This window comes from Diadema antillarum, unplaced genomic scaffold (genome assembly GCF_040938485.1).
Source record: "Diadema antillarum isolate AM-2024a unplaced genomic scaffold, OU_Dant_1.0 scf00000165, whole genome shotgun sequence".
Taxonomy (NCBI): domain Eukaryota; kingdom Metazoa; phylum Echinodermata; class Echinoidea; order Diadematoida; family Diadematidae; genus Diadema; species Diadema antillarum.
This window is the reverse complement of record NW_027271054.1, coordinates 1,562,196-1,575,093: the sequence shown is the minus strand read 5'-3', so window position 1 is coordinate 1,575,093 and position 12,898 is coordinate 1,562,196. Positions and strand designations below refer to the sequence as shown.

The window sequence follows — 12,898 nt, the reverse complement described above, 5'->3', positions numbered from 1 at the left end:
AATCCTCTGAGAGACTCACGTCCGACAGTCGGGAAGAAATATCCCCCACCCTGCGTCCTCAAGTCAATATTATTCCAGGCAGCATTATAATTATCTTATTTCATCTACACGTGTGATGTAGGCCTGCAGCATTGTTTTGACACCAAATATATGTCGCCATGGCAACGGCAGCACCTCGGGGCTGTCATGTTTTTTGTCTCCGCTCGTTGTGAGTGATGCTCTTTAGCTGTTTATGGTGGCTTTGAAATCAAAATGGAATAGAATTACAAAGCAATCACAGTTTACATCTAGTGCTGCAACATCCTCAAAAAATATTATCACCACTGGTTTTTTTTTTTCTTGTTTCTTTCTTTCCTCTTAAATAGCCTACATTGGGTCAACGACCTTCCTGGAACGCTTCGTCAGGTCAGTGTCTCACTTTAACTCATCATATTTGTTCTTTATTTTTATATGACGGCAAGACATTATTCAATCATGCATGAATATGTTTGTAATTTGCAATAGTATGTATCTGTTTGTGTGTGTGTATGTGTGTGTGTGTGTGTATGAGTGTATGTGTATGTATGCATGTGTGTTTTCTTTTTCTTTCATTTCCTTTTTTATGCAAATTCCCAAGTTAGATGTGTTTTAGGTATTTTTCTTGTTTTTCATTGTTATTGCTTTCTTAAGCAATATGCATACAATTACCATTTTTGTTGTGAATATACTTTAGAAAATGCAATTTTAATATTTGGTTTTGTAATTGTTTTGTTATTGAATGTATTGAAGGAAATCATTAACATTTTAAAAAGGGGGGTAGTACTTTGAAAGTATTCCAAAATGGAGCAATCACTAAGGTGAGTTCATGTATTATATGCTAGAAATGTAGGTTATATCTAAGACAAAGCTTTGTTAACTCAGCAAACATGAAGTGTTAACTAACGTTATCAACCTGTTTTTACCCACTGCTGTCTGCAATTATGATGTCATTAATCCTTCAAAGTCTTCCCTCTTAAAACTTTTGAAATGTCCATGGCTGCCCTTGTGTGTGTGCATGCGTGCGTGTGCATTGCGTGTGTGAAATATACATGTGTGTTTCACTGTTTTGTTCATAATTTTTTAACCCTTTATTACCCTACTCTGTAATTTGATTAACCCCTTAGCATGCTATTTGTGTGCACAGAAAACCCCATAGTGTTATACACTCAGTCCAAAGTCCATCATAGCAGAGAAAGGGTTAATCTTACATGAAATCACAGCCGCATGAAATTTTGTTTCATTTTATTTTGTTTATTTATTTCTATTTTGAATAAAGATATGCAACAAATATAATAAACAATACTTCGACATCATTTTCTGACAATCTGAAGTTTATGCCTTTGTTGAAGTCAATGTGAAATAGAGAACTTAGGAAAATGCTCAGATGCCTTGTGGGAAAAAAAGCTAAATTTTATGTATGTAAAGAGAAATAAACAGGTGTATTATTTAAAGTTGATCAGGTTTTTTTTTCTGTCTGAAAATGGTATAGGCCTTTATTGCAGTTAATAACAACACTCTGATGTGTGTGTAGAGTTGACCCCTCCCACCCCTTGCTTAGCTGTAAGGTTATGCAGACAAATCAACATGAGGTTTAATAAAGCCCTGATACAGCTCCAAGGCCATTGTCATTCAACATGCATTGGGAGGATCAGGTACTCACTTTTTATTGACATTTTTAGTTTCATATGTGGAGAGGTTTTTTTTTAGCAGTGCGATGTATTATTAGTTTTTGAAAGGATTGTTGCGATTGAAACCCCGACAAACCATGGAAAGTTTCAGAAATCATATTTTAGTTTCAGGCTTTCCTCAGCTTTGGTGGAGAAAAAAAAACCCCACAAGCAACTAGATATGGCATTTAGTGAACAAAGTGCATTTATGGTTAAACAACTTTTTCTCTCCTTGTACCAAGACTACCAAAGTTCATGGATTCAACATTAGGGAGCTTTAGATTTTAGACGCGCGGACGTTCAAAGGAAAAAAACATGTTCTGAGCTTGCGCAGTAGCGCGCGTAAAGTCAATCTATTTTTAGCTTGCGTCGCCTGAGTTGTTTACTACGCGTACTGGGCTATTTTCACGTCCGCACAGTTTGCGACGTAGAGAGCTTCTTCATGCACTGATCATATGGGGGCGCGATTTTATTTTTTATACGTTGCGTCCCAGCGTTATCTAAAGCTACTTTTCCACACGACGCAGGGAGAGGAGAACGTCCAGCGCAAGCGTCGGCTCAAACGTCCGCGCGTCAAAATCTAAAGCTCCCTATTGAAGAAATCAGGACTCATCTGACCAGTAATTAGGGATCCTTGTATTGTAACCTTTTTAGGTAAATTCATGTACTTGTGAGAAGATCTCTGCTACATACCATAATTAGGGATCATAACATGGTAACCGTTCTGTAAATTCATGTACTTACAGATATGAGAAGGTTGTCTGCTACATAATGAGCAGCTGCTACCAAAAATGTCCTTCATAAAAGACCATGTACCCGTGCTCCTCATCCTGTTCTTCACACTAGGCCTTTTGTTGGGACCTACACTCAACAAGCTTTGCTTTTTAGTAGGTTCCATCGTATTTCTCTATATAAAGCATTCTTTTACTTTGACTGGAAATGACACATCGACTGCTATGTAGTATGTTTGTTTGTTTGTTTGTTGTTCTTTTTATATGTCCAAGCTGGACATTCTGTATTATCATATTTTGTTATATTTCATGTATTCCATCGACAAATACAAAAATAAAGTTGAAATTGAAATTGAAATTGAAAAAAAAAGAGGAAAAAGACAAAAGCTGGCATGAGATGTTTAGTCTCATGTCAGGATGAAGGATGAACCCAGTAGGAGAGAATAAATTCCACATATGGAACATGTTTCATGTATGGGATATTGAGCCATACCCCCTAATCTATGGTTGTCATTTTTCACAGCCTTGAATGCACACTGAGATGGTGTGTTAGACAATGTGCCTGTCACATCCAGCTCTGGACGTGAAAAATAAGTATGTTGCATGTAAAGGGTAACAGAAATATGTGTCACATCAAGTTTGCAGGCAAAAATGTAACATTAGCCTAAAGCAGATTTCTAGGTCCAAACACTGGAAGGGGAGAGACAACTCATTTCATGTTTGTGCACAAAACTTCTCAATCAACATGGTATTCCCAGTCACCAGTATGTGATAGATTAGCAGTCATTGTAGTTTTAAGAATCTTTGACAGATATTCCTCCAGGTCCGAAGATTGATCTTTACTTTGAGAATCACTATCATGCTTTGAGCAATATATTTTCAAATGTGTGTTTATGTATAGGCTAGAGGAAAAGGCCAGAGGTTAGGAGCAGCATTAGGCAGAGAAGAGGACATTTGGCACATGAAATTTGAGTTAAGAAGCATCAGACAGATGTCAAATGAGCATTTAGTGCTGATTTTTTTCATTTTTTTTTCCAAAGAACTTGTTAGCTGGTAAGAGCATTGTGGGCAAGCGAGGAATCCAATTTTAGCCAGCTTTCTGGAGTTTGACGATTTCCAGAAGCCGGGCCTTTTCGAACACATGAGGCAATTTGATGGATTGGAGGGGGGATTTGCTGGCACGCACATTTGTAACCTCGGGGCGAGATTAGATTGGAAAAGTCTTGCGGATTTTTAAGGCACAGCAGAAACGGAGAGTTGCATTCTTTTTCTTTTATTAGAGAGGTCGTTGCTCACCATTCAAAGTTGGGTTTAGGTGGGGTCTGAAACATCTAAAATATCAGTTTGGCATCTTAATCTTCTGGTGAATACTTAAGTGTTTTTGCCATTTTTGTGCGACACAATGTTAAGTTTAAAGGAAGTTACCCCTGTCTCTATGGAGATAACATTGCTTGGAGCTACAGATTTATATCCCACTTTGTTTTCTTCTTTTGGTGGCAGAGAGATCTTAAAATTGAAGAAATCTAATGCGTAGCTTGGAGCCTTTTTTCCATTCAAATAACTCAGAGGTTTAATGCAGTAAAACTGCATTAAAAGATTATCTCAAATATATACATATCAGACTACTATATTTATATATGTATATATAAATATATATTTATATAAAGAGAGAGAGAGAGCAATAGATAGATGCAATAGATGTAGATGTATAGATATTTGATTTCACAAAAACTTTAGATATGTAAACAATCCAGACTCCATGTTATCTGGAGATGCTTTCTATACAGAGCAAGAATATAGTCTGAATGATTCACCTTAAAAAAAGAATTGGGGTTGGATGACGTTCAGGATTCCTGTTTCCTTGAATTTCATTGCAGGCACCTAGGAGGTACTATTCCAGTGCTAAAGCACTGATATGCTAGTGTTACCTGGTATTGCCATCATTTTTATCTTTGTTATAAATGTTGTACAACTAGTGATGATATAGACGATGATATCGTGCAATTTTTCATACAATCTCATAATAATTGTCACTATTGTTCTTCTAAATAATCAAATTATCAGAGTTACTAATTGCATTACAGTTTAAACCAGAGAAATAAAGTCTTTTATACAGGAAGTCGATACAGTACTCTCCACGTAATCGGGTATCGCTTAAACGGGTACTCCGTTTAATTGGGTAGTAATATCAAAATCAGTTCCAATGCACATTAAAATTACCTGATAATCGGGTTGCCTCTCCGCATAAACGGGTAAATAGTTTTCTTCTAATCTTATTTCTACCCACATTTTATCGCAGATACAATTGTATAACACTACAAGAAATCATGAATGTCAAATTTTTCACGACTAATCGCATTCTCTGCTTAATTTGCAATGAAGACCGATCATTTGGGGAGTGATTTACACATGAAAACACATGTACCAGTACCGACATATTGCCACACGTAAACGAACATTACACATGTAGCTGGCACTCACAATTGCATAGACAGACAGGAGTTGAACACACTTGCGCTCCTCCTTTGCACCACAACAACATTCACAATACGAGAAGTTTGCAACGAAAATCAGGCCATGCACAAGCTCCATAATTGTCATTTTCCCCAGTCACTTAAAAGTAACCCGATGTTCTACGTGACTAGTGCACGCAAAGAGACGTGTGCATTTCAGAAAACGCATGCGTGTTAGCGAGGAGTCTAAAGTCAAATGACAAAGTTTTCTGACGACATATTTGTCCATAAAACTAGTGTAAATTATTGCTCGTGACTGAGCAAGAATAAGGTATGTACTGAGTATAATGTGCCGTGCAAGCACGCGTGTTAAGCATACGGTGTAGGTTTTTGGTGCAGTGTACGATGCATGTACATACACATTGCGTGTGTCAATTGTGAATTAGAAGTGTTCTTCTGTTAATCGGGTACTCCGCTTAATCGGGTAAGAAATGCTCTGCCCGAGCCTACCCGATTATGCGGAGAGTACTGTATTAGCAAAAACGTGAAGCAGAGGATCACAATGACACATAATTTTTCACCTAAAGTGAATGACAGTGATGAGAAAGACAATACATATAATTTTGCATTTTAATGAGGTCATTGCACGGAAAGTTTGACGCTGAGTTACGACTTTCATCTTTGAGGTATTTTATGGGGCGGCAGTACGTGTCGTCATTAGTGTTAGCCAAGGGGGGAATGGGAGGGGGGCAAACTGTGGCACAGTTGAACTTTACAAAGCATTACTTGCAGATCACCGGCTGCGACTGCTCAATAGAATTCAGATATTTTGGGGGACAAGGGGCGGTGTGAAAGGGCATTCTCAGCTGATTAGATCTGGCGCTGTCAGCGATGACACTCGTCACGTATGCATGAGCGTCCATCAACACAAGAATACCCCTGGAAAGTTCTCCTTCCAATTGGATGGGAGGAGAGAAAAGGGAAACTGGCAGAAATTTTCACTTTTCCCCCGCAGTCGTAGGAACAAAAGTGTATAAGTGCTTCATTTTCTCGCAGTCAGCCATAATTTAGATCACCCACGAGCCAAATGTGAGGGTTGTTAAACACACATTCTCTGAGGAGGAGTAATTACTGTCACCTAATTGATGGTGGTACTGGTTAGGGCTAGGGTGGTGATGACGGTGTGTGTGTATGTGTGTTGGTGTGTGTGTTCGTGTATGTTTGTGTGTGTGTGTTTGTGTGCATGTGTATTTGTGTATGTGTGTACATTTATCCCCCACATCCCAGCTATTGTTCAGCTGTTTATGCCTAGTATATTAGCACCTGTCAATCATTTATCATTATTGCTTTGAATTTGAGAGTAGCTGTTTTGCTTGGAGGCTGGAAAGAATCAGTGGAATGTCAAAATATTGCAACACTACTTACATTATATTGCATACATGGTGGTACACTTTATCACTAATTTTTGCGAGTTTTTTTTTTTCATCCTTTGCATTCACTGTGTTTTAAATAAAGATTTCCAGATTCATTTTTCAAGAATTTGTTTCACACCTGTTGTTGTTTTATTTAAATGCTGTGTTACAATTTCAAATTGTTTGAATATAGTAAAATTGCTAGTCCTAATAAATGCCACCAGCAATGTTGCAAATTCCTTCAGCTCTTGTAATTCTTGAATTTAAATCAGGTCATACATCGTTATAAAAAAAAAAAGATTAACATGAGAGAACAACTGAGTTGACTTTTCAACACCAACAACATCGACATCAAGAAAATAATGAGCCTCTATAAACAAACAAAGAAGTCACAGATAAATCAAATAGGTGATTCCTAATAAGGGATGAAGCTAGCAAATTCCGTGTTATTTGGCGTTTTCACATCCGCCCGATGTTTCGAAATAGCGTGCTATTTTCTGACTTGGAAAATTAACCCGGTCACGAAATAGCGCGCTATTTGATAATGTGAATACAAATTAGCGTGCTAATTGTATCGCTCTGATCGAGAAAATTTCTTGAGTCCAACTCAGGAAATTTCTGAAATAGCGGGATAGTAGAGGTAGCGCACTATATGATAATGTGAAAATGACTCGAGAAATTAGCACGATGCATCCCATCATGCCTAGCGTGTGTGACCCGATCGATCAAGGCAAACTGCACACAAATCATGAGGAATTTTTGAAAGTGCACACATTACTGATGCTGTTTGCACATACTCAGCTGTCGAATTAGCTCGAAAAAATTTCGGGCTGATGTGAATAAGAAATGAAATAGCGCGCTAATTCGCAACCGCGAAAAATATCTCGAGCTTGGATTTTTATCGGGCTGATGTGAAAACGCCTATTTATGATAAATTTCAAATGAATTTGATGACATCACAGCTCAGCTGGCCTTTTTCCTTGATAATTGCTGTATTCGACGTGTATGATATGTCATTAGTCACCTTTGGATAGTTTGCAGACTAAGTAGCTGCTCTCTCTTCCTGACTGCCTTAGCTTTACGATGAACTATCTTACATGTATTTCATGCTCTTTTCACAGAAGTAGTTGGCAAAAAGCAACAACAACAACAACTTACATGGTGTTGATTTTGTTGGATGAAATCCATTAGCATTCTAACAGCAACCCGTAGGGTGTACGTTTGTTGAAAAGCAAAGCATGTTGTTGAAATCCAAGCAGTGCAGATTAGTAGCTGTGTAATGTAAGATTCAACCTGTGAAGTTGTCTTTATTTTTGTATGATAGTACAACTAATTTGACATGCTGCGGGTGTAGATGTTACGACGAGTGAGATAAATTTGCGTGAGTGCAATAGTGTTTTTCATTGCTTGGCCTTTTTATTTGGTTTCAAAATGCTTTTAACATTGAAGAATCTTGCCCATGTGCACTCACAGGAGGTTCTAAATGAGTAAAAAAAGGGGGGGAAGTAGTTTTTAAGCATTGCAACAATTGTCCATGTTAATGCAGTGCCAAATAACTGAAGTCTTCTTTATTTGATATGAGTTAACATTGCTAAAAATGATAGTAGTAGTAATGCTAATGATAATCATGATAATAATGATATTAATAATATTGATAATGGTTACTTTGACATTATATCTGCAAAAGAGCTCAGAGCCCTTCAAAGAAGTAAAAATGGAAAATGATACATGTAGAATAGGGAACCATACATAATTGACAGATGATATCATAGAACAAAACCAACCTTGTACCTGGTATGCAAAATTGAAAAGATGTGACTTTAGTTTAACTTTCTTAACTTTAATTGAGTTATCTATATCATAAACTTTATATAAAGACATTTAACTTGAGCAGAGGACTGTCAATTTAAAGTGAATGAAGAATGCCATTATTATGTCAGGAAATTAAATGGAATGTCAATTAATAATTGATGGAACTTTTGACAGTTAGTAGAAATTCAGAGTTTGATATAATTCAGATTCTCATGCCAACTGTTACTGCATGGATTACATTTTTTTTGTTGAGAATGGGAGTTGATGATGATAATAAATAGATCATTTGTTGCACACAGAAATTATATCTTTATATCCTACATGCGCTGCAAGAGCTCCTTCATGCTATTTTGCTGCACTGTCCTGCATTGTAAATAAGAAAAGAAAGAAACGGAAGAAGAAAGCTAGAGGAGAACCAAAGCTCTTCCTTCATCAGGGGCTGTACCTCTCTGCTTGGATCTGTATTTTCGGATTTGAATTCATGGACTGGATTGCAAATATTGATATTAACACTGATTGTCTACATTGCGATGCATTACTTTTCTATGTCTTACTGCGTTATCTCTCCGTTCCGCTTGCTCTACCCACCTGAATTGCATTTATGATCTGATATATTCACATAGTTCAAACAGTGAGTGTATTTTGAATTTAATTTTGAGCAGCTTGCTTTCTTGAGTATCAACAGATTTGTTTGACAGGATGAAGTATTTGTTTTAAAAATATGCAAGTTATGTCCTTGTACTGTGATCTTTGTTCTACAGCAAATAGAATTCATACAAGGCTCACTCATTGATTTGAAATGACAAGAGAAATTTCTTCATGCAAGCATTGTTCAACAAACCACTAAGGGACAGATGAAACTAGCACTGCTGTTTTGAAGTGCAATGTCTGCCAAAGTTCTGTCAATTTTTGCTGAGTCTTCAAACTTCAAACTTCCACTTATCATCAACATTTTTTAAAATGAGTTTGCCTGATATGATACACTGATGGTCAATGTTTCTCTTAGTTAGTGACAAGCACAAGCCTTATGCTGTGTGCAACAAAATAGAGCAGTGCCCTCTTGTGATGAAAAAATGTGATTTTTTTTTTACGCTGTAGTGTAAAAGGCAAACAATATCTGAAAGGATAATGAGATGAAAGGTATGTTCGAGTGGTTGTCTGTGTCCTTTTCTTTTTCTGTGTCTGTGTGGGTTTCTTAAAATTTCAATAATGTTTTAACCGTCATCATTTCAAGTAAAGAATTTATCCTGTAGAGAAATTAATCTTTGGAATCAAAGTAGTGAACCATATTGAACAGATCAGTCTCAATTTGAGTGAATTTGAATGAATATTAAAATGATTACAACTACTTAAATGCCTGAAGATCACTTATTTCTTGGATACTCTGCATCATTTTGGATATCTGAAATTAGCCATCTTGATTGCATCATGATTGACATTATTTTGCCAATTTGATGAGAGCTTGAAACTTCATCAATTTCAAATTTCTTTCTGAGAAAAGACATAGTTTTCCCTTTGCTCATCAGAACATTCATCAAGTATTCACTTTGTTACATTCTCCCAATAAAATGAGTTTTATTCTCACAAAGCTTCAAGGAATATCCTGTATCTAGTTTTGTGACATCAGCAACAAACCTTTCGTGTATCAAATATAATCCCTTTTTGTTTTGAGATACATTCAGAATGCTATCCAGGATGGGTCTGACATTCAAATTATCACAAATCTGTCATTCCTTGTCAGATTTCACTGCAAATCTTTTCTGATTTTCTGCATTTTTATTTTCCTAATCATACTCTTGGACTCTGTGTTTGCCCTCAGGAAATATTTTCTGTGACGAGTTTGGTGTGATCTAATAATGCACTAAATGTCTCGCCATCTCTTTCAGAAGACACAAATTTTCCCTGAGTTGGTAGAAGGAATATGATCTCAAGTTCCACAGTGTATTCACAATTTGTGACATGTTTTATGACTTTCTGAGAGGTACATTGTATCTTTCCTCTTAAATCCCTTCCACCCAAATCTCATGCTCTCTCCCTCCACGCCCCCAATACAAATTACCAAAATCACTCTGTTATGTCACCAGCCTTGGGAATAACTTCCCATGACAGACACTTAGCTATAGCAGAGATGAAGGGAAGTGGCATCCTATGGTGCATAAAGCAAAAAAAGCAAATCTCTTTTAGGATGTACCGGTATTCAAATTCATTCTGAGAAAGCACTCTGCCAAAGAACACGGTCAATTTTTCTTTTTGATGCTCATAAATTCTGAATAATAGCTTAGGGCAGTGTTTTCAAAAAGGGACTTCATAAAAAATTCCAGTGCTGATGCCTAAGTTTATCAGTCTCAAGTTCTGCAGACAATGAATGCATGCATTTTGTCATCTCTTTGTCTGCGTGCATCTTATTCTATGTACCTGTGGGTATGGCTTCTTTTTTTTTCTACCCAGTCTTAGATTTGAATCTTAGAGACTGCAGTGGAGACAGCCGTGAAAGTTATACATTATCCATCGTAATGACGCTCTTCTGGAAAATTCCCCTGATAACTCTCATTGATGGGGGAAGAGGCTGATGGAATGTAGGTCATTCTGTCGTGATAATTTTTGTAGAGACTGTATCGCAATGCCCGGTTGGAAAAGAGTACCACTGCTAGTGTGCGAAGTAAGGTTTTAGCTAGTCATCCTTCTATTTTGTGGTGGTGGTGGTGGTGGCTGAGGGGGGGGGGGGGGGAGGGGACAAATGGATGGTAAGGGAGGGGCTGTAGAAATGTGTGCCTGGATGTCACTCGTGGTCAAACTCACCCAACATTGTATGAAGTGAGGTGAGTAACATTATCGTTTAGTCTTGACTGATAAAAGTATCACTCAGAGCTAAGAAATTTCTGGCATGACCAAGATGAATAAAATGAAAAAACCAACAAATATTTCAACAATATGCACAAAATCCTAATAGTAACAATGAACAACAGAGGTGTGTTGTGTAATGGATATGCAAATTCAGTAGTATTTCATTTGACCTCAGATACAGCTATTGTTGGATGTGAAATTTGTATTTTTAAATCATATCTTAACCTGTTGAGGATGGACTGATTTTGCTACAACACGCATTTTCCATAGACACTTGCCCAAGTATGCTCGGGACTTGTCCTCAAAGGGTTAAGCATGAAGTATTAGAAATCAGACTAATCACCTTTTCTCAGAATATCACCTTTCAGCAATACATTTTCACATGATGAGGATGTTGTGGTTTAGGATAGATCTCGAGAAGTTTTATCATCTTTGAAAAAAAGGAAACAATAATCCACCAAATTTGAGTGTCAACTGGATGGCATACATTGGTCAAAAGCCCAGTCTCCCTCGATTATTACAGTCAAGTTTATTACCAAGTTTTCTACTGGAGTGACCCTGCTCTGCAAGCAATGTAAGCACGTTTCACACATCTGTTATGAAAATTTCAGTATTAAAGGCACCAAGGTAATTGTCTTCAAGGCAGTAAGCCCTTTCCATCACACCTTTTTCAGATTCCAGATAGTTTTGTCTGAACATCGTCGGTGTCAAGTAGTCGCAGAATTGCATGCATCAATCTTGAATCATGTTACCCAGAGGGGCCGTGACCTTCTCTGCCTCAAATAAGTGGGTGAGATATTGTCCAGTAACCTGCATGCAGACTGTTTTAATAATGTTCTCCTATGAGTGCACTCTTGAGACTGGGAAATAATTTGCTGCAATATATCTATGTGGAAGATATTAGTAATCCTTTTTTATTGTGCTCAATGTTGAGCCTATATCTCCCTTGTCCACCCTTTTGTGCTGAAAATGCAAACATTTTTATATCGTAAATTCGTTGATGTCAATCCTCGGCATTGTATGTGAATCTGTATGTTTTTGTGTGTGCTTACATGTATGTGTGTATGTGGACATGCTATGGTGCATTTTGTAAATGCTGCCAAATGAAGACCATGTCAGGAATGTCCGCCAGCGAATACCCAGAAAATGTGGACGTGCTGGGCTGCTAAATTGATTAAAACAGGCTGTGTGCTGCATTGAAAAAGTAAAGAAGATTTGTAGGGGTGTACATTCTGAGGTTGGTCCATGGGTGTTTATGCAATACTTTAGGACTGAAGGCTTGCATTCTTTGGTATCTTGTGAAATATATGAGGATATTTTTCTTCACTTTGCTGCATTTTTTATGCCTCCGCCACAAAGTGGTGCCGGAGGCATTATGTTTTCGGACAGGGTAACTATCAAAACCTTTTGAGGTGTCCTAATGAAACTTGGCATGTATGTATATTAGGGGGTGAAGTTGTGCCTATCAACTTTTGGGTGCACATTCTCAAGGTCAAAGGTCAAAAGGTCAAGGTCAAATGCATAAAATTTCACTATTTCCATCATATCTATGCAATGCCTGAAGATATTTTCTTGAAACTAAGTGTATACATGTATTACCAGATTAAGATTCTCTGGTGAAAGTTTGGATCATGAGATCAAAGGTCAAAGGTCAAAAGGTCAAGAAAAATATTAAAACTTCACTTTTTTTCTCTGTACCTTAGAAATTGTTCAAGGTATCTTCATGGAACATAGTATATATACATGTACTGACTGGCAGTGATTATATAGAGAATTTAGGGTTCATGGGGTCCAAGGTCAGGGGTCAAAGGTCAAGGGCAACACATCAAAATTTTACTATTTCCCTCATGTTTATGCAATGCCAGCAGGATTATTTTTTTTCACTTGGTGTATGCATGTATAACCTAATAGAGATTCTCTAGAAAGTTTTTTTCTTTTGTTTTTGCGTCAAAGGTCAAAAG

General features: G+C 37.3%; 1 protein-coding gene across 1 annotated transcript in view; it reads left to right on the top strand.

Moving 5' to 3' along the window:
* LOC139722455 (uncharacterized) overlaps window positions 1-12,898 on the top strand; it is a 78,688-nt gene that overhangs the window by 36,265 nt on the left and 29,525 nt on the right. Inside the window, exon 7 of the mRNA XM_071633749.1 lies at window positions 366-405. Coding sequence (XP_071489850.1) covers window positions 366-405 — 40 coding nt within the window. The remainder of the gene's footprint in view (window positions 1-365; window positions 406-12,898) is intronic.